Source organism: Chiloscyllium plagiosum, unplaced genomic scaffold (genome assembly GCF_037043375.1).
Source record: "Chiloscyllium plagiosum isolate Xiang-an unplaced genomic scaffold, Cpla_swu_hap1 HiC_scaffold_4, whole genome shotgun sequence".
NCBI classification, from domain to species: Eukaryota; Metazoa; Chordata; class Chondrichthyes; order Orectolobiformes; family Hemiscylliidae; genus Chiloscyllium; species Chiloscyllium plagiosum.
In genome coordinates, this window is record NW_028270142.1 from 139,254,239 (window position 1) to 139,278,951 (window position 24,713).

The 24,713-nt window shown below is 39.7% G+C and overlaps 1 protein-coding gene across 4 annotated transcripts in view; it reads right to left on the reverse strand.

The window, feature by feature from the left end:
- The window catches only part of vps13b (vacuolar protein sorting 13 homolog B), a 977,967-nt gene that overhangs the window by 618,602 nt on the left and 334,652 nt on the right, over nt 1-24,713 (reverse strand). For all 4 annotated transcript variants that reach the window (XR_015757055.1, XM_043687669.2, XM_043687667.2 and 1 more), the window contains exon 19: nt 22,972-23,151. Coding sequence is in view for 3 of the 4 variants with exons in the window: in XM_043687669.2 (XP_043543604.2) it covers nt 22,972-23,151 (180 nt within the window). In the remaining variant the exon portion in view is untranslated. The remainder of the gene's footprint in view (nt 1-22,971; nt 23,152-24,713) is intronic.

Genomic DNA, 24,713 nt, shown 5'->3' on the forward strand with positions numbered 1-24,713 from the left:
GGTAGGGGAATGGGTCTGGGTGGGTTAGTCTTCGGAGGGTCGGTATAGACTTGTTGGGCCAAAGGGCCTGTTTCATACCGTAGGGAATCTAATCAAACTGTTCATAGTACTCTAAGATGTGGTCTCACAAACACCTTGCACAGATGCAATAAGACTTCCCTACTATTATGCTCCAACCCCCTGAAATAAGGATCAACATTCCAATAGCCTTCCTGATTATCTGTTGCACCAGTGGGTTAACTTTGCTTTTTAGACATAAGTACCCCAAGTCTTTTTTTAATGTTTAAGCCTTCTGCAGTTTCTCCCTATTTAAATAATATTCTTCTCCCTTTCAAAGTGAATTTGACATTTTCCCAAATTATATTCCATTTACCAACATTTTATTCACTTAACCTCTCAAAGCCTTTCTATCAGCTGTTTATATTCCTCTCACAACCTGCCTTTCCATTACTTTCATGTTATCTGCAGTTATTTCCACTCTCAGTTTTCTGTCTGTCAACTAATTTTTGGTCATGCCAATATACTACCACCTTTCCCCGTCTGCTTTAACTCCACCTACCAACTTTAGTAGCCTTAATACATCAAATACATCACAGTCATTAGTTCTCTCTCATCAATTCTTCTTGCTGATTCCTCAAAAAACTTCATTGCAGTTGTTAAGCATTATTTCCCCTTATAATGCTGGCTTTGTCCAATCCAGTTTCCAAATGTTCTATTATCCTATCCTTTATAATGGAGTCTAGCATTTGCCCCACTACTGATGTTCGGCTAACTGGCCTATAGTTCTGAGATCTTTCTTTCCCTCCCTTTTTAAATAGTGAGGTTACATTTTCTACCCTCTAAAATGTAGAATTACTGGAGTCTGCTCCAGAGTCCACCAAATTTTGGATGACCATTTGTGCATCCAATATTTCCAGGGCCGCTCTCTTTAGTACTCTGGCTGTACCTTATCAGGCCCTGGTGGTTTGACAGCCTTTAACCCCATTAAAAACCAAAAGAAAACTGTTAATGGCAGTGAATCAAAAACAAAAAAGAAATTGCGAGAAAACCTCAGTCTGGCAATATTCGTGGAGAGAAATCAAAGTTAACTTTTTGGGTCGAGTGACTCTTCCTCAGACTGCTTTTTCTTTCTGGCAATTGTAGATGTCTCTTCTTTGGTGCTAAAACTATCCATGGTTGAGCTACTTTTCCTCTTTTCCTTTAATTATCCCCAGTACTATTTTCATGGAAATATAGATTTCCTTCAATTCTGCCCTCTCACTAAACCATTGGTTCACAAACATTTCTGGTAGGTTATTTGTGCCCTCTTTTATGAAGACAGAACTGAAATATGTGTTCAATTCTTCTGCCATTTCTTTGTTCCTCATTATAATATCTCTGCCTACTGACTGTAAGGGACCTGCACTTGTCCTCATCAATCATTTTCTCTTTACATATCTGTAGAAAATGACCATAAAACATTCTACTTTCCCTATAATTTTACTCCAATACTCTATTTTCTCCCTGTTGATCAAATATCTTGTCCTCTTTGGCTGAATTCTGAAATGCTCCCAATCCTCAGATTGTTTTCTGGCAATTGTAGATGTCTCTTTGGTGTTAAAACTATCCATGGTTGTGCTACTTTTCCTCTTTTCTTTTTGAGCCAGACAGGAATGAATAATTGTTGCAACTCATGCACTCATTTTTAATATTAGCACCAGAAGTAGATGGGATGGTGGAAATCAAAACATGAACAGATCAGCATGATCTTATTGAATGGTTTAAGTGACAAACATGATGTTCATGAGGAACAGAACAATTCAAAGTATCCTTGTTGCTGCATAATGCATCTATGCACAGCTGATAAGTAATGTTGAAAATCTTCTTTGAGGCAATTTGAAGTGGCCATGCTGCAAAAATAATTTGGGAAAAGAATACGGAACAAAGATTGGTAGTGTCATGAACAATGTTGGTTGGGATGCTGGTGACTTCGAAAGCAGGACCAGCAAGCCACATAATTTGTACTGTTTTGAGCATGAGCTATAAACACCATAAACTTTGTTGGTCTTTAGATTTCTTTTGATTGACCTGTAAGAACAAATTCAATTTGCGATTAAAAGCAAATCCTGCCATGTAATAGCACTTTGCAAGTAGATAATTTCCATTTCTGGGGGGGAACTCATTTACTAGAATAAAAGCTTGTGCATTCATTTTTATTAGCTGTAGCCACTTTACAGAATTTCTGATTTATAAAAAAAGATTAGAATTTAAAAGTCATAAAACATTGTTCCTTAAACAGCTCCTGGTATTACTTACAACAATGAATGCAAAATTGTTGTAATGACAGCCACATTAAAATGTTATACTTTCAAGTAAACATTAAGCTGTAAACAGACTACCTTTGCAGCAAATACAAAATAGGATTGTGGGACATTGGCAAATATTTCGAAGCTTAATGGAATATCAAGAATTCTCTTAAATTACACAGAAATAAGTGATTTGGTGTTGAAACTACACTCGACCCTCTTACCACTCTGTCAATACTGCTTACTTTGTCTTTCTCCTTGGGTGTGTTTTAAGCTTCTCCCGGATTCTTTCTCTGCTATTAGTCTCAACTACTGCTGGAGGTAGAAAGTGCGACATTCCCAGCATTCTCTTGCTTAAGACGTTTCTTCTGAATTCTGTTATTGAACTTATTAGTGAAAACCTTGTATTTATGACCCTTTGGTTCACACGCCATCTCCAACTCACACTCCCAGTTCCTCTCCCCGACAAGTAGAAATATCTTCACTACATCCACATTATTGCAGACCTTCATAATTTTAATAGAACATAAGAACTAGAAGAAGGAGTGTGGAATTCACCCCTGAGCCTGTTCTACCATTTAATACAATCATGACTGATTTCAAGTAGGCCTCAACTCTGCTTTCCTCCCTTTCTCAATAAGCCCTCAACCCATTACTAATTAAAAATGTCTATCTCCTTAAATTTACTCAATGTCCCAGCATTCATCACACTCCAGGGTAGTGAATTCCATAGATTCAAAACCATGACAACCACTGCCAGGCCATCTTTCAATATTTCTAGAAATAAAAATCTATTTTAGCATAATCTAGAATATTCATTCTATAGAAATTAAAGGCTCACCACAATTTCCATACTTTTAATCGTTACATCTTTACTCCACAGTTTTCTCAATGCCATGCCACTTCTCACCTCCTTCGCTATTAGGAAATGAGCTTATAAATGATGCCTTGGTTCAGAGATAACACTATCACTTTGAGTCAGAAAGTCACAGGCCCAAGCCAACTCTATAAACTTGAGCACAAACACAGTGCGGGTATGAGTGAGTTATGCACTTACATTGTGTTACCCTCAAGCATATATATTGCTGTGTCATTTGTCAGATTATTGTAAACTACCAAACTACCTGCTTGTTCCAGTAGAGAACCTGTGACAGCTTTCAAGTTTCCCTTCATTTCAATAGCACTTCGTAAGTAACACAGTTGTAGTGGAACAATTTTGAAGCATATTTAGGACATGCTAAATGTCTATAAATGTAATCCTCTTTGTTTGATAATCAACATCAATGTAAAGCAAATTCTAAGTATGAATATCTATGATTTCAGAGGACCACAGTGGAAAAGGTCTCGGCAACCCCAAATTCTACTTATCACATATCACCAAGTGAGTATATGCAGTGGACGGTCATGCATCTGTAGACCACTTTCCAAACAAATGGTGAATCAAATGAGAAATAAACTGACATCTACGTGTATATTTTAAATTTCTAGAGACAAATGTCGGAAAAGCATTTCCAGTCCTAATGATGCTTGAGACTCCGAAATATTTGAAACAAGCATCCAAAACCAATATTTGAATGGGATTCCGTCAGCATAAGAAATAAATATATTAAATACATGGTGATTAAAGTCTATCCTGTACATCACCTACTTGGTGAGGTTCTCAATTCTCAATGGACTTGTAATTATTCTTATAAAGCAACAAGAGGGCTTTTAAAGTAATTATGTGTTCAAGTGTGGTCCTCCTACAAGCTGCAAAGTAATAAAAAAGATCCTGTGACCTTTTCTCACATAATCCCATTTACCATATTTAAATAAAGATTGTACAGCACTCAATACCAATATTCCCACAAGCTGCTGTTATGGTAAAGAGATCAAACCAAATGTTCCTATGCAACATCTTTAAAATTTGTTCTGCTTTCCATGTATTTGATTAAATGTTACATTTTTAAATCTTATGGTTCTGTCAAAAGCATAAATCTTTCACAGCTGCTGTTTTACTCTGCAAACATATGTAACTTTCTTCTTAAAATCTACCATCATAAAATCCCACAGGACCAGGTCATAGAACACCTGCAATTCTTCATTCAGTCTGCAGCACAATGCCTAAAACTAAAACTAACATTAATAGTTTCAGTGCCCTGTTGCAGTTACATTTTTTTACAAATTCCCGTGAACAAATGCTACAAGCATGAAATCATCCAGGCAACTCTGTCATCAAGAGGATAACATTTTTCACCCCCCCCCACCCAAAGCTGAAATCCAGTGGGAGCAAGTAGAAAAAAATGGCAGCAATTACAAAACAACAGCACTTGGTGCAATCTCAAGGGAAAGCTAAGGAAATGTGTAATGGCAAATTGGAATAACTTCCACACGATTTTAATCTAATCAGGATTTTTAATTGAGAAAATAATCACTGCTGTGACACTTCACCTGGTGGAATGAAATTAAAAATCTCAGCCTTGTATATTTCTCTCCTCCCACCTTTGTAGCAGTAGAGTCTACACAATCCCCATCCAAAAATAGAAACTTTTAATTCTGCCTTTTCAGATTCTCTCAGGAATCTGCTTGACATCAGGAAGGACAAGGGAGAGGTAACGATGGCCAAAACTGTAGTGTGTCTGGTTGGGAGAAGCTGGATGGACTAGCTGGATCTTTTCCCTTCATTTCTTTCGTATCTGTGTGCAGGGCAAGTGTTAGACCTATCAATCTCATCCTTCCAGAAGCATTCCCTGTTGCCATTGTTACTAAGTCCCAAAACTACCTTCTTTCTCTTTACAGCATTCAATAGTTCTAGCTGTTTTTCACTTTTTTGAGGTTGTATATCCTAGTGTTCTCCAAAGTTTAAATGTAGTGTTGTGAAATTGGCAAACAAATTACAACGACTGGTTTTTAAAAGGGCTGGATGAATTCCTATTAAGGAAGCTATGAAAAGAAGAAATAACTTGCAATTATAGAGTACCTTTACAACCTCAGCACATCACTCAGTAGTTCAAAGCCAAAATAACACTTCCAGTTTCAAAATTAGTTTCAGAAACACAATAAGAAAATTGATGGCAAGAGTAGGTTTGATGGCTTCTCTGGCCCATGACTAGGCTACAGCAATTCTGAAGTAAATGAATATGTATTCCAACACTACACTTGCCATAACTGATAATGCCTAATGTGGAGTCTATAAGTTCAACAGTAACACCTTTCTAACAGAGATAAATACCACAGATGCAAAGCAGTGGAGAAAAAGCAGAGGTAAAGAAAATAAAAACAAAAAGACAAGAAAATTACAAACATAATAAAATTAAAATCTATAATCTTGGCAAGTACTGTGTTAATAAGCACTGATGAATTATACCATATTTTCAGAAATCTCCAGAAAAATACTGAAATGAAGTGAAGAAACATTCTTGCCAAAAATACATGACCTAACCCCCATCATCTGAAGGGAGGAAAGCATGTCAGGAGATTGCCAAGCTGCCATAATTGTCACAATTTTCAAGAAAAGGGGATAAGACCAATTCCAGTAACTATAGTGGAGTCTCCCCACTCCCCATCATTGCAAAATCCTTTTCAATCATAGAAACACAGGATTGTTACACATAGGAAGAGGTCATTCAGCCCACTGTGCCTGCACTGGCTCTTCAAACAAATGTCATTACCTATATTGGCATCATAGCTGCCTCCTTCCACTGGTTGACAAGCTCCTGCTGAAAAGGCAATGCAGATTCTGTTCATCAAGAGGCACAGTGGTAATGATCTTCACAGCAAGAAAATTCAAGAAAAGTACAGAGAACAGCAGTACTCTTTAAATATGGCCTTTTAACCCTCACACAGGCCTTTGTCTCGCTCAAGTTGAAGGGACAATGGAATATCCTCCTCATGTCTGGCTGCCTCCTTGGGATCAAACAACCAATGCTGTTCTCCATCTTCTTTGCAACAACACTGCAACACATCCATAAAGAATGTCCTTTAGGCTAAACATCTGGAAGACAAATGATCCTCTACCACACTGTCCCTGGAAACTAAAAGGATCCATGGTGAGACTCAGTGCAGCTCAATTCTCCTATCTCAGGAACCTCCTTTCAGCAAGAGCAGGCATTAATATCCAGTGGGTAAAAACAATAACTACAGATGCTGGAAACCAGATTCTGAATTAGTGGTGCTGAAAGAGCACAGCAGTTCAGGCAGCATCCGAGGAGCAGTAAGATTGACGTTTCAGGCAAAAGCCCTTCATCAGGAATAAAGGGCAAACACAGCCTTTAACAGTAGAAGAAATAGACTGTTTGAGGAAAAGGACCTCAAATCCAGCACAAGGCTCATAATCTACAGGATAGAAGTGCTCCTGCCCTTCTGTGTGTGTCACAGGCATAAACAATCTGTAGCTGGCATCTTAAATACCTACAAAAATATCACTAATGATGCCTCCAAAATCATGAAAATCCACTGGCGGGATATGCGTTCCAAAATCAGTGTCCTCTCAAAGACCAGTATGAGCCACTGGTTACTGTCAATCAGCTGAGGCCAGAGGGCCACATCATCCATGTGCCTGACACATAACTTCAAAAGCATGTTCTCTGTTACAAGCTTCCTCACAATAAACAGTGATAGGAGTGCAGCAAGATATGTACTAATGAAATCATATGTTTATAGCAAATGGTTTTAATAGCACAAATTGACATTAGGTGTTGAGGAGTCAAAGATAATGGCCCTGTTCCTAGAAGTTCAAAAATACTCCTGTGGGACAGTGTTTCGTAGAATTATGGACTGTTTCAACCTTTGTTTCAGATTTCCATTCACTCGAAAAATGCTTAATGAAGAGGTGGTCAGCTGCAACTGTGAAATTCAAATCCCACCATGGCAAGTTTAGAGAGTTAAGTCCATTCAATCTGCAGTGGGAAAAAAAAAGACCAAAAAATTTGGATCATACTTTGGAGATAAGAACCTGCCAGCTGAGCCTGATCAGTTTACCGATAACTGCAGTTTCTATACAGCATTGTTGGTATTTAGAGTTTTCTAAAATGACTACTCAGGCATTCAGTAACAAAGAAAACAATTGTTGTACCAATCCAGACCCCTACTGTCTTGCAGAATAAACAATAAATGCAGTTTTATTAATCTTACCCCTATTCAGAGATCAGAAATTATTCTTCAAAAATCAGGCTATCTGCCTTATCGTTCCTTGGAAACTGCTATTAACCTTCATTCTGATTAACATAGCTGCCTGCTCAATAAGACAATAAGACATAGGAGCCCATCTAGTCTGTTCACCCCTTCAGTAAGAACATAGCTGATCTAATAATCCTCAACTCCACTTTCCTGCCTTTTCCTCATAACCCTGAATTCCCTTCCTCTGTAAAAAATCACTTTATGTCAGAATCAAATATATTTAATGACTCAGCCTTGAAAACACTTTGCCGTAAAAAAAATTCCACAGATTCAGTCAAAAAATTCTTTATCTGCCATAAGTAGGTGACCCTTTATTCTGAAATTCTAGACTTTCCCATAAGGGGCAACAACCTTTCTGACTCTACTTTGTCAAGCTCCCCAAGAATCCTTCTTTTTCTGTAAGGTCAAATGTTGTTCTTTTAAACTCTAATGTGCACAAATCCAACTTAGTCAAACTCGTCTCATGAGAAAACCCCTCCATACCTGAGAACAACCCAGCAAACCTTCTCTGAATTGACTCCAATGCTAGTGTATGTCCTTAGATAAGCCCTAAATGGATAACTGTATTCCAGCTGTGTTCTGTCTAGTGCCTTGTATGGTGTTAACAAAATTCCATGTGAAATAAAGACCAACATTCCATTTGCATTCTCTACTACTTGCTGAACTTGAATGCTAGCTTCTTTGTGATTTTGGTACAAGAATTCTGAAATCTCTGTTCTGCAGCTTTCCGCAGTTTTTCTCCATTTAACTAATATTCAGCTCCTCTGTTCTTCATGCCAAAGTTCATAACCTCACATTACCCCATAGTATATTGTCAAGTCTTTTTTCACTGAGAGAACTTGTCATAACCTGTCTAGATTCCTAGATTACTTGTCTTTCCACCTAGTTTTATGTAATCCACAATTCTAGTGAAAGCATGTTCACATCCACTATACAAGTCTTTCATATATACTGTAAACAACTGAGGCTCCACACTGAGTCCTACAGAACTGCACTACTTACAGGTCACCATCCTGAAAATGTCTACTTAATCGCGAATATTCGTTAGCCATTCCCTATCCGTGTTACTAATATAGTATACTTATTCCCAAAACTCAAGTAGCCTTATGTGTGGTAACTTATCGAACATCTTTTATAAATCTAAATATAACGTATCTACTCATTTTTCCTTATCATAGAATCATAGATCATCAGTCATGATCATAAAGAATAAAAAGCTGACTCAAAAGGGCCAAATGGCTGACTCCTGCTCCTATTTTCTATATTTCAATATTTAATCATGGTTGGTTTATCCCCTATCATTTGTTCTCATTCAGATATATCTTTGCTGAGAATCATTAACTATTTCTAAACATCTGCCATTGTTCATTATTCTGCTAAACCCCTTTCCCAGTCTACTCCAGCCAACTCTGTCCTCATTCCAATACAAATGCCCTTAGTTACGTTTAGCACAGTTATTTTCAGACCAAGTTTCTCAATCTCAAAATTCTACCCTGGCTTTTCACTGTCTGCTAGGGGTTTATTTAGACTGCGATCATTTATTGAATGTGCCTTATTATACATTACCAGATACAAAACAGCCTGATCCCTGGTTGGATCTTGAGCATATTGTTCTTGTAAACCATCCAAAATGCACTCTATGAATTCTTTTCCATGGCTACCTCTGCTCATAAACATGTACTGCTTTTTTATAAAACATGCCCTCATTAACTCCAGATATATTCTTTGTTCCACAGTATAATTTCTGTTAGAGGGCCTATAGCCTAGTCACACTAGCGCTGTCTTTTTCTTGTTATTTTGTACCTCCACCCACCAGGATTCTAAATCTTCTGATCTAAGATAATTTCCTGGGATTGTTCTATTTTAATAACAACAAATTAAACACTCCCTTCCGACTCCAAGTTCCATTCCAAATTCAAAGAGATTACTTTAGCCTAGGCACCAGGCAGGCAGCAGAGTGTTCGGGACCCAAGATTATGACTGCCAACTTTTTACTTCCATTGTTCTACAGACTGTATTGATCACTCTTTTATTCAACTCTAATCAGGTTCTTCTCTCATTTCTGGTTATGGTACAAATGAAGTGGTGCTCAAGATGAACCTCACCTATTCCACTTTGAATCTTTGATGTACCTGTAATATTCTTTCATTCCTTTGTTTTCAAGATCAAAGAGTTCAACATTTCATACTTTTTTTTGAAAAGTCACTATTCTGTTAGTAGAAAAACAGACTTTTGGCTCTGATGGGTTTCTGTTGAACAGCATTGTTTGCAGTATTTAAGCTGCAGCCTAAACAAGAACATTAAATAGCTCCAGTGTAATAGCCTCAGATTTATCCTGTATTGATCTGGCATTCCATAAAACTCAGCATTCCATTTACCTAGTTGATCACTGCTCCTGCTTAACTGGTTATAGTCTATGTCGTATCTATAATTTCTTCCAGATGTATTTATTTTTCTATCTGTACTTCACTCAATCTAGGAGAAAGTGAGGACTGAAGATGCTGGAGATTAGAGTCAAGAGTGTGGTGCTGTAAAAGCACAGCAGGTCAGGCAGCATCCGAGGAGCAGGAGAATCAACGTTTCAGGCATAAGCCTTACATCAGGAATGAAGGGCTTATGCCAAAACATCGATTTCCCTGCTCCTCAGATGCTGCCTGACCGCCTGTGCTTCACTCAGTCTCGTCTAGATTAGATTAGATTACTTAGTGTTGGCCCTTCGGCCCAACCAGTCCACACTGACCCGCCGAAGCGCAACCCACCCATACCCCTACATTTACCCCTTTACCTAACACTATGGGCAATTTAGCGTGGCCAATTCACCTGACCTGCATTTGCTACTCACAAATAGTCTCCTCTACATTGGAGAAGCAAAGACTTGGGTGACCACTTTGTAGAACAATTGTGTCCTGTCCTCAAAGAACACTCTGAGCTTCCTGTTGCCTGCAGTGTCAAGACACTACCTAGTTTCCTGGCTAATGTCTCTGTGTCAGGTTTGCTGCAGTGGTCCAGCGAAGCTCAGCACAAGTGGGAAGAACAGCACCTTATTTTCCACTTGGGAACTCTACAGCCTTCCAGACAACATCAATTTCAACAACTTTAGGGCTTGAGGCACCTTCTCCCATGTCCTTACCCAAACGCCCACACACCAGGCCTTATTATCACATGGTCTGCAATCACATACTACCCATTGATAGCCAGTGATAGTCTCCATCAGCAACCATTCATTTTCCTAGACCAACTGTAAACTACTCCTTCATCTGTCAAACTGTTTGTTGGTTCTGACCCCACCTTATCATTTACTTCTTAATCCCTCCCAAACCTCCACCCCCACCAACACCCCCACCTTCTGCATAAAAAAAAACTATTTCCTAGCCTCCAACAATTCTGAATAAGAGTCACTGGATCCGAATATTAACTCTGATTTCTCTCCACAGATGCTGTCAGACCTGGTGAAATTTTCCAGCAATTTCTGTTTTTGTTTCCGGTATCCAGCATCTGGCGTTCTTTCAGTTTTTTATTCTGTATTCTTCTCCCCTTAGTTATTTTCTCAATTCATCTATGGGATTTGATTGTCCATGGCTCGGTTAACATTTATAGTCCGTCCTCAACTGTCCTCAAAAACGTGGTGGTGAGCTGCCTTCTTGAACCACCATGGTCTTGCAGTGTAAGGACAGCCACAGTTTTGTTCAGAAGGGAGCTCCAGGATTTTGACCCAGCGACAATGAAGAAACAGTGATATAGTCACAAGTTAGGATAATATGGGACCTGGAAGGGAACTTCGAATTATTTCCACGGAGAGCTGTCGAGCCTGGGTCATTAAGTATATTCAAAGCTGAGATACAGATTTCTAATAAGTGAGAGAATCAAGGTTATGAGGAAAAGTTGAGGATTAGGCAGCATGGTGACTCAATGGGTAGCACTGCTGCCTCACAGGTCCAGGGACCCAGGTTCGATTCCACCATTGGGCGACTGTCTGTGAGGAGTTTTTACATTCTCTTCATGTCTGCATGGGTTTCCTCCGAATGCTCCGGTTTCCTCTCACAATCAAAAGAGATACAAGTTAGGTGGATCGGCTATGTAAAATTGCTCACTGTATCGAGGATGTGCAGGCTAGGTGGATTAGCCATGGGAAATGCAGGGTTATAGGGATGCAGTGGATCTGGGTGGAATGCTCTTCAGAGCATCAGTATGGACTCTATGAGCCACATGGCCTGCTTCCGCACTGTAGGGATTCAATGATTCTATAATCAGATGTTACTAAATCGATCCGATGGGTTGAATGGCCTAATTCTGTTCCTACACCGAATGATCTTAACTTCCAGCATTGGAAGTCCTTTGGCACTTAACTCAGAAATAGATTTCAAACCTCTCCATGCTATCCTCCTTTAAGACATTTCTCAAAATATATTCCTTTGAGGACACTACTGACCATCTGCCCTAATATCTCCTTTCTTGGCTCTGTTTTCCCTTCTGATGGCTTGGTGAAGTGCCCTTTTATTATAATAAAAGTTGTTTTATAAATGCAATTTGCTGTTGCTGACTTGTCAGGAATCAAAACATTGGAATGATGCAATGTCACTGGGTATGGGCAGTGGAATTAATGTAAACAGTGAAAGTCAAAAGGAGGACACTCAATCAGGGTAACCTTAGTGAAGTTGAAAATCTGGAATAATGATCAATTCACTGTGATGACAGGACAGAAGAGAAAAATATAAACAAAGAATATAAGGATTCAAGGAAGATGATGATAAACAATACATGTTCAATATAATAGAAGCATAAAGGCTCTCGGGATAGACAAAAAGGGACTAGGATATTATTTCAACACAACATACATGGCAATTCAAGTCCTAGTGCAGCTGTGTGGGATAACTTGGTGAGAAGGAGAAAAATCACCAATGAATTATTTAGGTTTCAGCAGAGAAAATATTCATGCCTGTTTTTGGTTTCCAATTCTCATATTCACCTCAAAGACGACGTTGCTGCCCACCTCAAAAGATGGAGCTTGGCTGAAGCTCAGGAACTAGTGGCAAAAATTAGATCTGTTAAGGAACTGTACTGTTAAATATTAAACTTCGCGTTCAGTCAAAAAACAGAGCTAAGACAGAGACTTCACTTTTACATAGAGTTCAGTAACTTTCTACTTGTTTTCTCACTTGAGAATTGTTCTGTAGTGCTACATTATCCTGCTTTCTTCGTAAGAAAATAAACCTCATGCAGAGTGAAAATCTGGTATTAATTCTTAGGGATTTTTTTTATTTGCTCTCGGGATGTGGGTGTCCCAGATATGGCAACATTTGTCATCCATCCCTAATTTCCCATGACAAGGTTTTGGTGAGTTACCTTCTGAACCACTGCAGTTGGGTATACACACTGCTGTTAGGGAGGGAAGTCCAGGTTTTTGACCAGTAACAGACAATGATGGTGTTGCAAATTAAGGTGATACGTAACTTCAAGAGCAACTTGCATGTGATGGCATTTTCACATGTCATTGCTGTCCTTGTCTTTCTAGGCAGTCGACGTTTCAAGTTTGCAAGGTACAGCCCAAAGAGCATTGGTTTGCTTTCCTCCACTGTATTTCCCAGTGATCGATAGTGATTTTCAATTCTGAAGGGAGCTGTGAATTATTTAACTCTACTGCTACAAGATCTTCACAGACACTCTTGCCACTTAATATTCAATTTTCATAAGTCTCAGTTAAGTTCTTCCTAAAGTTCTGCGAAAGATGATTTGCAAACCACAAACTGCATTCTACTCACTTGAAACCACAGAAATAATTTCAAAACTAGTTCTTCTGCCAGATAACTAGAAACTCAAAGTTAACATTATCATTCCCTAAACAGATGTAATTTGACTTAGTCAAGAATGAAAACATCCATAAAACAAAAAGTGAAAGAATATATCAAAATAGATGATCAGTATAGATTTCAAAGTGATAAGTTCCCTCTTGGCAAACACAACTGAATTCTCTCAGACACAAAAAAAGAGAGAGAAGACCAGGATCCAACTGCAGATGGAATTTGCCTTGAGTTCCAAAGAGTATCCAATTAATCTGCCAAGTAATTGACCAATAAGTAAAGTCACAACATTAAGGGGTGAGGGAGGAAAAGGAGTATAAGACAATTGCTGGTTGTGAGGTAATTCAGGGGGTATTTTTGAACTGCAGTAAGATTTTGGAATAGAGAAAAACTTGAGCAGAGAAAAGAATATCCTACTTGTGTTGCATTTGGTCATCAGCAAATTTGGCAATGAAGTGTTGTGCTAAACCAGTTGTGTTCTCAAAATGTTCAATTCTGCATCCCTTAGCACGAGGGACCTATGGAACTGTCAGCATACAAGTCAGCAACTTAAAAAAGAGAGGCAAAAAATTAGGATGAGGCACCTCGGGTATTACAAATCTGTGTGGAAGCTAACGTGAACAGATTACACATGCACTAGAAATGTACTTGTAACTTTCTACAGATAAATGAATCATGAATGAAACATTTCCAAATGGAAATACAAATGTATTCTGTTTACTTACTTATCGCTGCTTATGCTCTTTCATTTCAGGAGGACTTTTTAAATGTCTATTTTAATTTGTTTTGTCCTTTCTAATCTCATTAAGTCTCTCAGAAGACTGTTCTGTGCATCCCAATTTTCTATTTGAGTTTATATAAATTTGATCATATTACACAGAAGCATTTCTACTTGATGGTTACACCAGCTGAGAAATCAATCAAAGTGCTGGATGTTAGCTCAAACACTTATATATATTTCTTCTAGGAATCTGCTGTTGAGGCAATATTTGCCAACTAAGACCTTCATTGGAGCACCAGGGATGATGACAGCACGGACCAGGGGACTGCCGGGAAGGTAGATATACCTCTTAAAGACTTACCTCATGCATAGGCAGAGTGAAGGCTCAACAGGGGCGGGGGTGAGCATTGGCATTGCTGGGCACGTGAACTAATATATTCGGGCCGTGGCTAAACTCAAGACACGACACATGTAGTATTTCCCACCCGTCCTCCTCCTCCTCCTCTAAACAAAAATAAAGACTGCGTGTGAAGGGTTAGTAACATAAGGCTTTTTTTTTCATTTACTCAATCTCTTTTGGCAATTTAGAGTAGAGGTAATGGAAGCTGGGGCAGTTGCATGCTCCTCTTGCAGAATATGGGAGGTAAGGGTATCTCTGCTGACTTCACCTGCGGGCAGTGCACCCAACTCGAGCTCCTCACAGACCATATTAGGGAACTGGAGCTTGAGCTGGATGAACTTTGGATCATTCGGGAGGCTGAGGGGGAGTGATAGAGAGGAGTGAAAGGGAGGTAGTCATACCTAAGTTACAGGATAAAGGCAGCTAGGTGACTGCCAGGAGGGGAGGGAATAGTGTAGGGATCCCCTGTAGCCATTCCCCTCAATACTAATGACAGCATTTTGGATACTGTTGAGGGAGAACCACCTACCAGGGGACAGCCACAGTGGCCAGGTTTCTGGCACTGAGTCTGGATCAGAAGGGAAGCGGGTAGAAGAGGAGAGCAATAGTGATAGGAGATTCAATTATGAGAGGAACAGACAGGAGATTCTGTAGTCGCAAAAGAGACTCCTGGATGCCAGAGTCACACATGTCTCAAATAGAGTCTACAGGATTCTTAAGGGAGAGGAAGAACAGCCAGAAGTCGTGATACCAATTACATAGGTATGGCAAAGGTAGAGGACCTGAAAAGAGAATATAGACAGTTAGGTTGAAAACTAAAGGGCAGGATAAGCAGAGTAGTAACCGATGCTATCGATGCCATGGACAAATGAGGATAGGAATAGAGAGCGAGTGCAGATGAAAATGTGGCAGTAGGGCTGGTGTAGGAGGAGGGGCTTCAGACATGTGGATCATAGGGATACCTTCTGGGGAAGGTGGGACATGTACAACGAGGGCAGGTAGCACCTAATCTAGAAGGGCACACGTATCTTGGGCGGGAGGTTTGCTAGAGCTCTTCATGAGGGTTTAAACTAGATTGGCATGGAGGTGGGAACCTGAGCTAGGGATCAGATGATGCAGTAGGTAATGAATAGCCAAATACAGCATGGAGAGAGTCTGCGAGGAGGAACAGGCACTTGATAGGGCAAAGTTGTAGTCAGTCTGATGGGTTGAAGTGTGTCTATTTTAACACAAGTAGTTTCAGGAATAAGGGTGATGAACTTAGAGCATGGATCAGTATTTGGAACTATGATGTTGTGCCGTTACGGAGACTGAGATATCACAGAGGCAGGAATTCCAAAGGTTAAGATGTTCCAAGAGGAATGGGAAGGGTAAAAGAGGTGGAGGAGTGGCATTGCTAATCAGGGATGGCATCACAGGTGCAGAAAAGGAGGTCACTGAGGAGGGTTTGTCTACTGAGTCAGTATGGGTGGAAGTCGGAAACAGGAAAGGAGCAGTCACTTTATTGGGAGTTTTCTACAGACCCTGATAGCAACAGAGACACAGAGGAGCAAATTGGGAGGCAGATTTTGTAAAGCTGCTGAAGTTACAGGATTGTTGCCATGGGTGACTTTAACATCCCTAGTATTGATTGGAACCTCCTTAGTTCAAATAGTTTGGAGGGAGCAGTTTTTGTCACATGTGTCCAGGAAAGGTTGCTGACTCAATGTGTAGATATGCTGATTAGAGGGGAGGCCATATTGGATTTGGTGCTTGGCAACAAACCATGCCAGGTGTCAGAGCATTTCGGTGACAGTGATCACAACTCCCTGACCTTTACTCTACTCATGCAGAGGGATAGGAGCAGATGGTATGGGAAAGTATTTAAATTGGAGGAAGGGGAATTACAAAGCTATTAGGCATGAACTGGAGTGCCTAAACTGGGAACAGATGTTCTCAAGGAAACACACAACAAAAATGTGGAGGCTGTTTAGGGAGCACTTGCTGACAGTGCTGAACAGGTTTGTCCCACTGAAGCAAGGAAGGTATGGTTGGGTGAAGGAATCTTGGGTGACAAGGGATGTGGAACATCTAGTCAAAAGGAAGAAGAAAGCTTACTTCAGGTTGAGGAGGCAAGGATCAGACAGGATGCTACAGGGTTACAAGGATTGAAGGAGAGAGCTAGAAGGGGGCATGAGAAAGCTTTAGTGGGTCAGATTAATGAAAAACCCCAAGGCATTCTATATATATGTGAGGAACAAGAGGATGGCCAGAGTGAGGGTAGAGCAGATCAAGGATAGTGGAGGAAAATTGCGCCTTGAGTCAGAGGAAGTAGGGGAGGCCATTAATGAATACTATGCTTCAGTATTCACTACTGAGAGAGACATTGACGTTTCTGAGGACAGCGTGAAACTGACTGATATGCTCAAACAGGTTGATATTAAGAAGTTAAGATTAGAGTAGGCTGGAAAAGCACAGCAGGTCAGGCAGCATCCGAGGAGCAAGAGAATCGATGTTTCAGGCAAAAGTCTTTCATCAGGAATAAGGCTGGGAGCCTCGGGGGTGGAGAATTAAATGGGAGGGGGGATATTAAGAAGGAGAATGTGCTGAAAGTTTTGAAAAACATAAGGATAGCTGAATATCCTGGCCAGATGGGATATACACTAGGTTTCTACAGGAACCGAGGGAAGCAATTGCTGCACTTTTGGCAATGAGCTTTGCGTCCTGACTGTCCACTGGAGGAGTGCCAGATGACTGGAGGGTGGTAAGTGTTATTCCCTTGTTCAAGAAAGGGAATAGGGATAATCCTGCAAATTACAAACCAGACAGAAGGCTGGAAGAGTACAGCAAGCCAGGCAGCATCAGGAGGTGGAGAAGTCGACATCTCAGGTGTAATCTTTCTTCATGACTGGGGGTGGGTACGTGGGGAGCTGCAGATAAGGTGGGGGAGGGAGTTGTGGGGGGGGGGGGGGGAAGGGTGGTGAGATGAGGATAGGTGGAGACAGGTAGAGGGTACAACCTGGTTGGTCGATGAGAGGTAGGAATCCAATAGGGAGCTGAGAGGAATGGAAGGAAGGGGGAGGGGCTTGGAAGGGAGGTTATTTGAAATTGGAGAACTTAATGTTGAGTCCTCCGGGCTGTAGCCTGCCCAAGCGGAAGATGAGGTGTTCTTCCTCCAGTTTGCGGTTAGATTCATTGTGGCAATGAGGAGGACAAAGATGGTCATGTCACAAAGGGAATGGGAAGGAGAATTAAAATGGGCCTATCCATGCCCCTCATGATTTTATAAACCTCTTTAAGGTCACCCTTCAGCCTCCAATGCTCCAGGGAAAACAGCCCCAACCGATTCAGCCTCTTCCTATAGCTCAAACCCTCCAACCCTGGCAGCATCTTTGTGAATCGTCTCTGTACCCCTTCAAATTTCACAACATCCTTCCTAGAAGAGGGAGACCAGAATTGCACACAGTATTCCAAAAGTGGCCTAACCAATGTTAGGCCACAACATAACCTCCAACTCCAAGACTCAATGCTCTGACCAATTTAATAAAGTATCTGGTATTAACAGTCTAATGATGACCATGAAACTGTTGTCAATTGTTGAAAAATCCCATCTGGTTCATTAATGCCTTTATAAAAGGAAATTGCCAGCCTTGCCCTGGTCTAGCTCCATGCGACTCCAAACTCACAGCAATGCGGTTGACTCTTAACAGCCCTCTAGGCAATTAGAAATGAGCAATAAATGCTAGCCTGCCAGCAACACCCATGTCCCATGAATAAATTTTAAAAAATAGTTGGGGCTGTGTCTCTTAGAGAAGAGGTGAAGAAGAGATTTGGTACAGTTATTCAAAATCATAAGAGGTCTCCACAGAATAGTAGTGAATTGTTCTCATTGATGGAAAGATCAAGAACCAAAGGGTACATACTTTTGTGTAATTGGTGCAAGAAATATGAGAAGAAGAAAAAAACATTTTCATGCAAGTGGGTGAAATCTGGCATACATTATTTAATAGTATTGTGGAGGCAGTATCAACTGAGTCTGTCAAAAAGGTGAAATGGAAAATGTGCAGTCTGTGAGGAAGATTCAGGGGATCAGCACTAGTTGAACTGCTCCTTCAAAAGGGAGCAGATAGAAGATGGGCCATGAATGGTCAGTCTCTCTCTCTCTCTCTCTCTCCCTCCCTGCTGAAGCTATTCTCTGATTCTGCAAACTGAATATATTAACCAATTGTAGATGAACCATGAATATTTACCACTTATTTTCTTTCCCCATTATTCATCAGTTAAACTCCTTCTGCATGTCAGAGTGAAAGTACTCAATCAATGACAAAATACTAGAAATAAGGGATGCTATATCTCAGGAGCACCTTGCAAACTGCTTTTTCCAAAACACAATTATGGTACAAATATATTACTGCTAAGAATTTATAATCCATAGTATAAGTAAAAAAGCAACTCAAATTCATAGAATCATAGAATCCCTACAGTGTGGAAAGTGGCCATTTGGCCCAACAAGTCCACACCAACCCGCCAAAGAGTAACTCACCCAGATCCACTACCCTACATTTATCCCTGACTAACGCACCTAACCTACACATTCAAAACACTATGGACAATTTAGCACAGCCAATTTGCCTAACCTGCACATCTTTGGACTGGGGGAGGAAACCGGAGCACCAGGGAGAAAACCCACACAGACACAGGGAGAATGTGCAAACTCCACATAGACAGTCACCCGAGGCTGGAATTGAACCCAGGTCCCTAATGCTGTGAAGTAGCAGTTCTAGCCACTGAGCCACTGTGCTGTCACAATGTATTCAAATATATTCAGAAGTCACAAAAAAGCCCATCAGCAGCCTTCAATATCAAGATACATGCAAAAGTCAGATAGTATTTCTGCTCTACTTCAAATATACATCAAACAAAATTCCAGCATCCTTATCTCACATTCCACACTGTATAATTCATCTTTACACATAAAAAAGATTGGGGCAACAGGATATCATAGCAAGTTAGATCAACCCGAACACCACAACAGCAGTGCAAAAGGCAAACATTCAGCCCATTATGTCTGTACTGGTGTCTTACTCACCCAATCGCCAAATTCATCAATTACAAAAATCTATTGATCTCAGCCTTGAATTACTCGACGTGTCAGCATCCAGTCCTCTGGGGGAAGACGACTCAATAAATTCACACTTTTTGTCCACCCGTAATCTTCAGACTATTCTCCCAAGATTCCAATCTTCTGGTCAATGTTCCCTATACACTGTGCACGCACACAACTGCTCCAACATTCTGCACATGGCAATCAGCGTGTTGTCACGGATTGCAGCATTAACCTTTGGCTTCAGAAATCATTAGCACCAGAAAGAAGAGGGAACGTTGTTTCCATATGGATAACAATTTCTTAGCATCTACCTATCAAGCCTTTTCAGAATGTTGACCTTTTAACCTCCAAATGCATTGTTTCTTTTGCAGTATTAGATCAATGTGATATGCACCTACTTTTATAATGATCAATATATTTTGAGTTGGCCAAAAGGTTTTGTAGTGCGTTACTCTGTCGGGCTAAAAAAATACATACTTACTGTATACTTTCAATGATGTAATCCATACCTTTGTCATTTCAGCTAATGCACATTCAAACAACACAGAGTTTACACATTTCTACAAAAAGATTGATAAACATTTACAGCTTAAAAGGAGAAACAGACAATGACCGAGAAGAGACTCTTGGCAAAAGGGCAAGAAAGAAAATGCAGCATAAGACACAGATAAAAGGCAGAAGAGTAAGAAAAAAGAAATTAAAAGATAAAATAATAAATGAAGTAAAAAGGAAAGATAATATTTGTGCATCCAAGAGATATATTATACATTGAAGCCATGCAGTGGCCAATAAAAACACAGCAAGACCACTCAATTAGAGAACAAGATGAATGGCAGATGTTTATCATAGTGTTGCCTGTGTTGGGAATATAGCATAATATCAAAATACATTATGACTTAATTCAAGTAATATTTATTGAATTACATTCTTTTAGTACTCTCTGTGGCTCTTGCATAGTTACACAGTAATGTATTTGGCAGCAGCATTGGCTTGTTTAGCTCGTCCTTCCAAACATTGCACGAGATGTCTTAACATGTTTCTAAAATTAATAGCCCTGCATCCTTACTTACTGACAGGAATTCATTCCACCCTTCAGTTTTCTGTTCCAGCATTCCCACTGGCAATCAAACACACTCTCTCACTTTCTTAAAAATACATCACTGAAGGTTCTTGGTTCCTTCTGATGCCTTCAATTTCAAATTGTGCAAGTCAAAATCCTTAATCACATACCCAATTGATAATCCTGTCTCAATTTAATTTCTAACCAAAAAATTATCTCAATTAATCCTCCTGCTCCTCTTGGCATTGTATTTGAAATGGATAACATTTATTCATCATTCATTCCTGAAAATACAGCAACTAGATTTGTAAACCTCTTGATATTTTCCTTGAAAAACTCTGTCTTTTTTGTAACTTGCCAAAGGTACCACCTTTCAGGCAAGATGTTGAAACAAGATCTTGGCTGCTTACCCTGGATTAAGAAATCACATTGAGGGTACCTGCCATTCTCTTGGGTGCAAAGCTAAAAATTTACAGTGTTCTATAGACACTCACAAAACATGAAAGATGAAATACTACATACCAAGCTTGTTACCACTACTAATTTACTGAGGCATTACTCAAGAGTTGTGGACATGGCTACAGCATGCAGCAACAGATCACGAAACAACTGAATAGTGCGGACCACCAGAAAAAGCTTACCAGATGATTTGTGCTGATGGCAAGAAGATGGTTTTCAAGGTCATAAAACAGCAACAAAGAGGTAGAGTTAAGCTACAGAATCATGATCTAATTAAATGGTGGAAAAACTCTAGAAGCTCAACAGCTTACTCTTGTTCTTAAATATAAATGTAATACTGAATTAGATGGGAGATTATCAGTGCATGTGTGTTAAGTCATGGGGTCAGGTGAATGGAATTATTAGTTCACAACTGTCTTTTTTAACTTCACAACAGGGATGAAAACTTTCAGGGAATTGGGATTGGTCAGTAAAACAAAGCTCACATTCTATCACTGAACAAAAAGATTATAACGCTGAATTGGCACACTGCAATTAAGCTAAATGATGAACTACACATTTTATGACATACATTCACAAATAAGACGGGACAGCACAGTCTCCAGGTGTTACAAGATCATCTTCTGAAAATGGACTGCTGCAACTTGGACTTCTTAAGCATTTAGTCCTCCTAAAACCTATCAGAAAAACAGTCCCTTCAGCCCATCATATTTGTGTTGGCCATCAAATATTCATCTATTCTAATCCTATTTCTAGTAACCTGTAGTCTTGCATCTTATGGCATTTCAAATGTTTATATAAACGGTACTTAAATTTCTGTGGGTTTCTATCTGTTACAATTTAGAAGTCAATATTTCACCTCCAACAAAGTTCTATCTAAATGGTCTCATTTGAGGAAGATCCCATCCATTCTTACTATGTAATTAACTCCTCGATCAATATTTTTACACTTCAGCTTATCTCGCCTAAACATTCTATGTTCTGGAATATTGAGTTGACAGCCCTGCCCCTCCCTCAATCATATCTCCAAGATAGCAATGATGTCATATGTAAACGTGTTAATCAACACCCTCAACTCTTCTGTTTCACTCACAAAACCCCTTATGTTACAATAAATGACATCCAGACTTGCCATGCTCCTTTGTGCCTTAACTGGAATATGTTATGCACTATCTTCTGGAAAGACTCGGTTCTTCTTCTATATTTGTGCATCACTCCCTACTGTATCTCCACTCCATACCCCACCATCCTGTGAAATTAGTTTAAACTCCCACCAACCGCACTAACAAATCTAGGAGACAAAATTCTTGCAATCGTTTTGGTTATTTTCACCAGGGGAAGACAATCATATATTCAAACTCAGAGCAAATATATTTGCCTGGACACACAATGTACCACTCTTGTGGTACAATTGGTCAGTGTGTGTGGTACATATATGAAGGGCTCAGTGTTATTCTTCCTATCTTTGAGCTAGGACGCTCAGCCTCATGTCTTGATTACTCTTGAGGTATGCAATAACACTTCTGAACAGATTGATTTAAAAAGGTACTTAACAATTGATTTTTTTTAATCTCCAAAACACGTTGCTCTTTATCTCAAACAATTCTACTCAATATCTTATTTTATCTCATATCTGCGCCTTACATGGAACACAGTCATTGCTTCAGTAAAACACAGCCAGAGGAAGTGATAGAGGCAAATATAATTACAACACTTAAAAGACATTTGGACAGGTAGATGGACAGAAAAGCTTTAGAGGGAAATGGGCCAAACACAGGCAAATGGGACTAGTTCAGTTTAGGAAAGTTGGTCAGCATGCACAAGTTGAGCTGAAGGACTTGTTTTTGTACTATATGACTCAAAAACTGCATTAGCAAGACAGCAAATTAACAAATTTGTATTATTTCTTCTGTCTTTGAATGTGGTATTTTTAATGTGGGTCGCATTGGCAATTCAGAAGAATGTCAAAAATAAATAAAAGTAGTGTGAAGAAGTTTGCACTTACCAGAGTTATGATAACTGTCCATTTGCTGCGGAATCTGGATGGTGAAAGTTATCAGGTCAGGGGCAAACAGTGACTCAGGTTTCCTGCTTTCATTGAGCCATTTGCTCTTGTGCAACTCTCTTGTATCTGAAGGCCCTTGTATCAGAGGAATCAATTTTTCCTTCATGCCATCACTCCTTCCTATTGGTGAAAATATTTTTATCATTATTTTGTTTAATGGATTTGTAACATCCAAACCGATTGTCTGTTGATCTTAACACCAAACAGAATAAAGAAATTAACTGGCCTGTTTATAATCATGTGGAATCTTGGATTTCAACATATGTTTTAGGAAAAGCATTTTCAAGGAAATCCACAACAATAAACCAGGCCTATGAGCCAAGAAAAAGTTGTTCTGTGGACTCAGATGATTCAAAAAGTTTTTCAACCCACAGCAGAACATCTGTGACTATAAACTATTCTGCAAGTATGTTATCAAGTGTCAGGTCATGGGCCCTTTATTTGGAATATCCCAAGGGATATCATTCTGGTAGGCTATTTGAACATTGATTTCACTTCATGTAAGCTCATCTTCCAGCAGCTGACCAAAACAAATTATTCCTTAGGGTAACTGCATCATGACAATGTAATAAAAGCACACAATCTTCAGGGAGGACCAAATGGTTTGCTGTGTAGAATCTTGGTATGTGAGGGAATCTTTTATACAGAGAATGAACATACTGAAAGCTTAATGAACTTTGTTCTGCATTCTTGTGCAGTCTGCAGGCCACCACAGACCAGTTCTATAACAATCGGGATGAAAGAGGAACCCATATTGTTTTTGAAGAAATGTTTGCAGATGGTAAAGAACTGTTGATGAGTTGCCAATAAACTAGAAATTGTGCTCATTTTATAGTTTCAAAATAAGTGTCTGCAAAAAGATGCACCTATGCATTTTGCAGTTGTTTCTGTAATTAACAGCTTTTCCCAGGAACAATTCATCCTAGTGCAGCCACAAAACAAAAAGGTCATTATAACAGCAATTCATGGGGATTTGAAAGCAATGGCAATGTGTGGAAAGTACACAGGACCTTTACTATATCTACATCTCACCTCACAAGGGTAAGAGTACAGCATGAGGGCAAAGAGGCATAAACAGAATTACCGTTAAGATCATAAGAAGCAGGAACATGAGTAGATCACTTGGTCTCTCGAGCTTGCTACATCATTCAGTAGGATCATGGCTGATCGGGCATTCCTCACGTTAATTTTCCTGCCCTTTCCCCATAACCATTGGTTCCACAGTGATCGAGAATCTATCTCAGCCCTCACAGCTCTCTGTGGCAAGAAGTTCCAAACTCAAAACCCTCAGAAGAAATTCCTCCTCATCTCAGTCTTAAATTGGTACCCCTTTATTCTGAGACCTATGGCCCTAGATTCTCTCATGAAAGGAAACATCTTCTCAACATCTCGCAAAAAAAATCAAAAGAATTGCACATGCTGGAAATCAGAAACAAAAACAGAAATGGATGGAAAAGCTTGCAGCATCTGTGGAGAACTCAGTTCTGAAGGGTCACAGGATCTGAAACATTAAGTCTGCTTTCTTTCCACAGGTGCTGCCAGACCTGCTGAGTTTTCCAGCAATTGCTGATGTCATTTCGCAGTGTTTACGCTGTTAAGCCCCTTTAAAATCCTGCAGGTTTAATTGAGATCAACTTCAGTGAGTACAGTAGGAGAAAGTGAGGGCTGCAGATGCTGAGTCA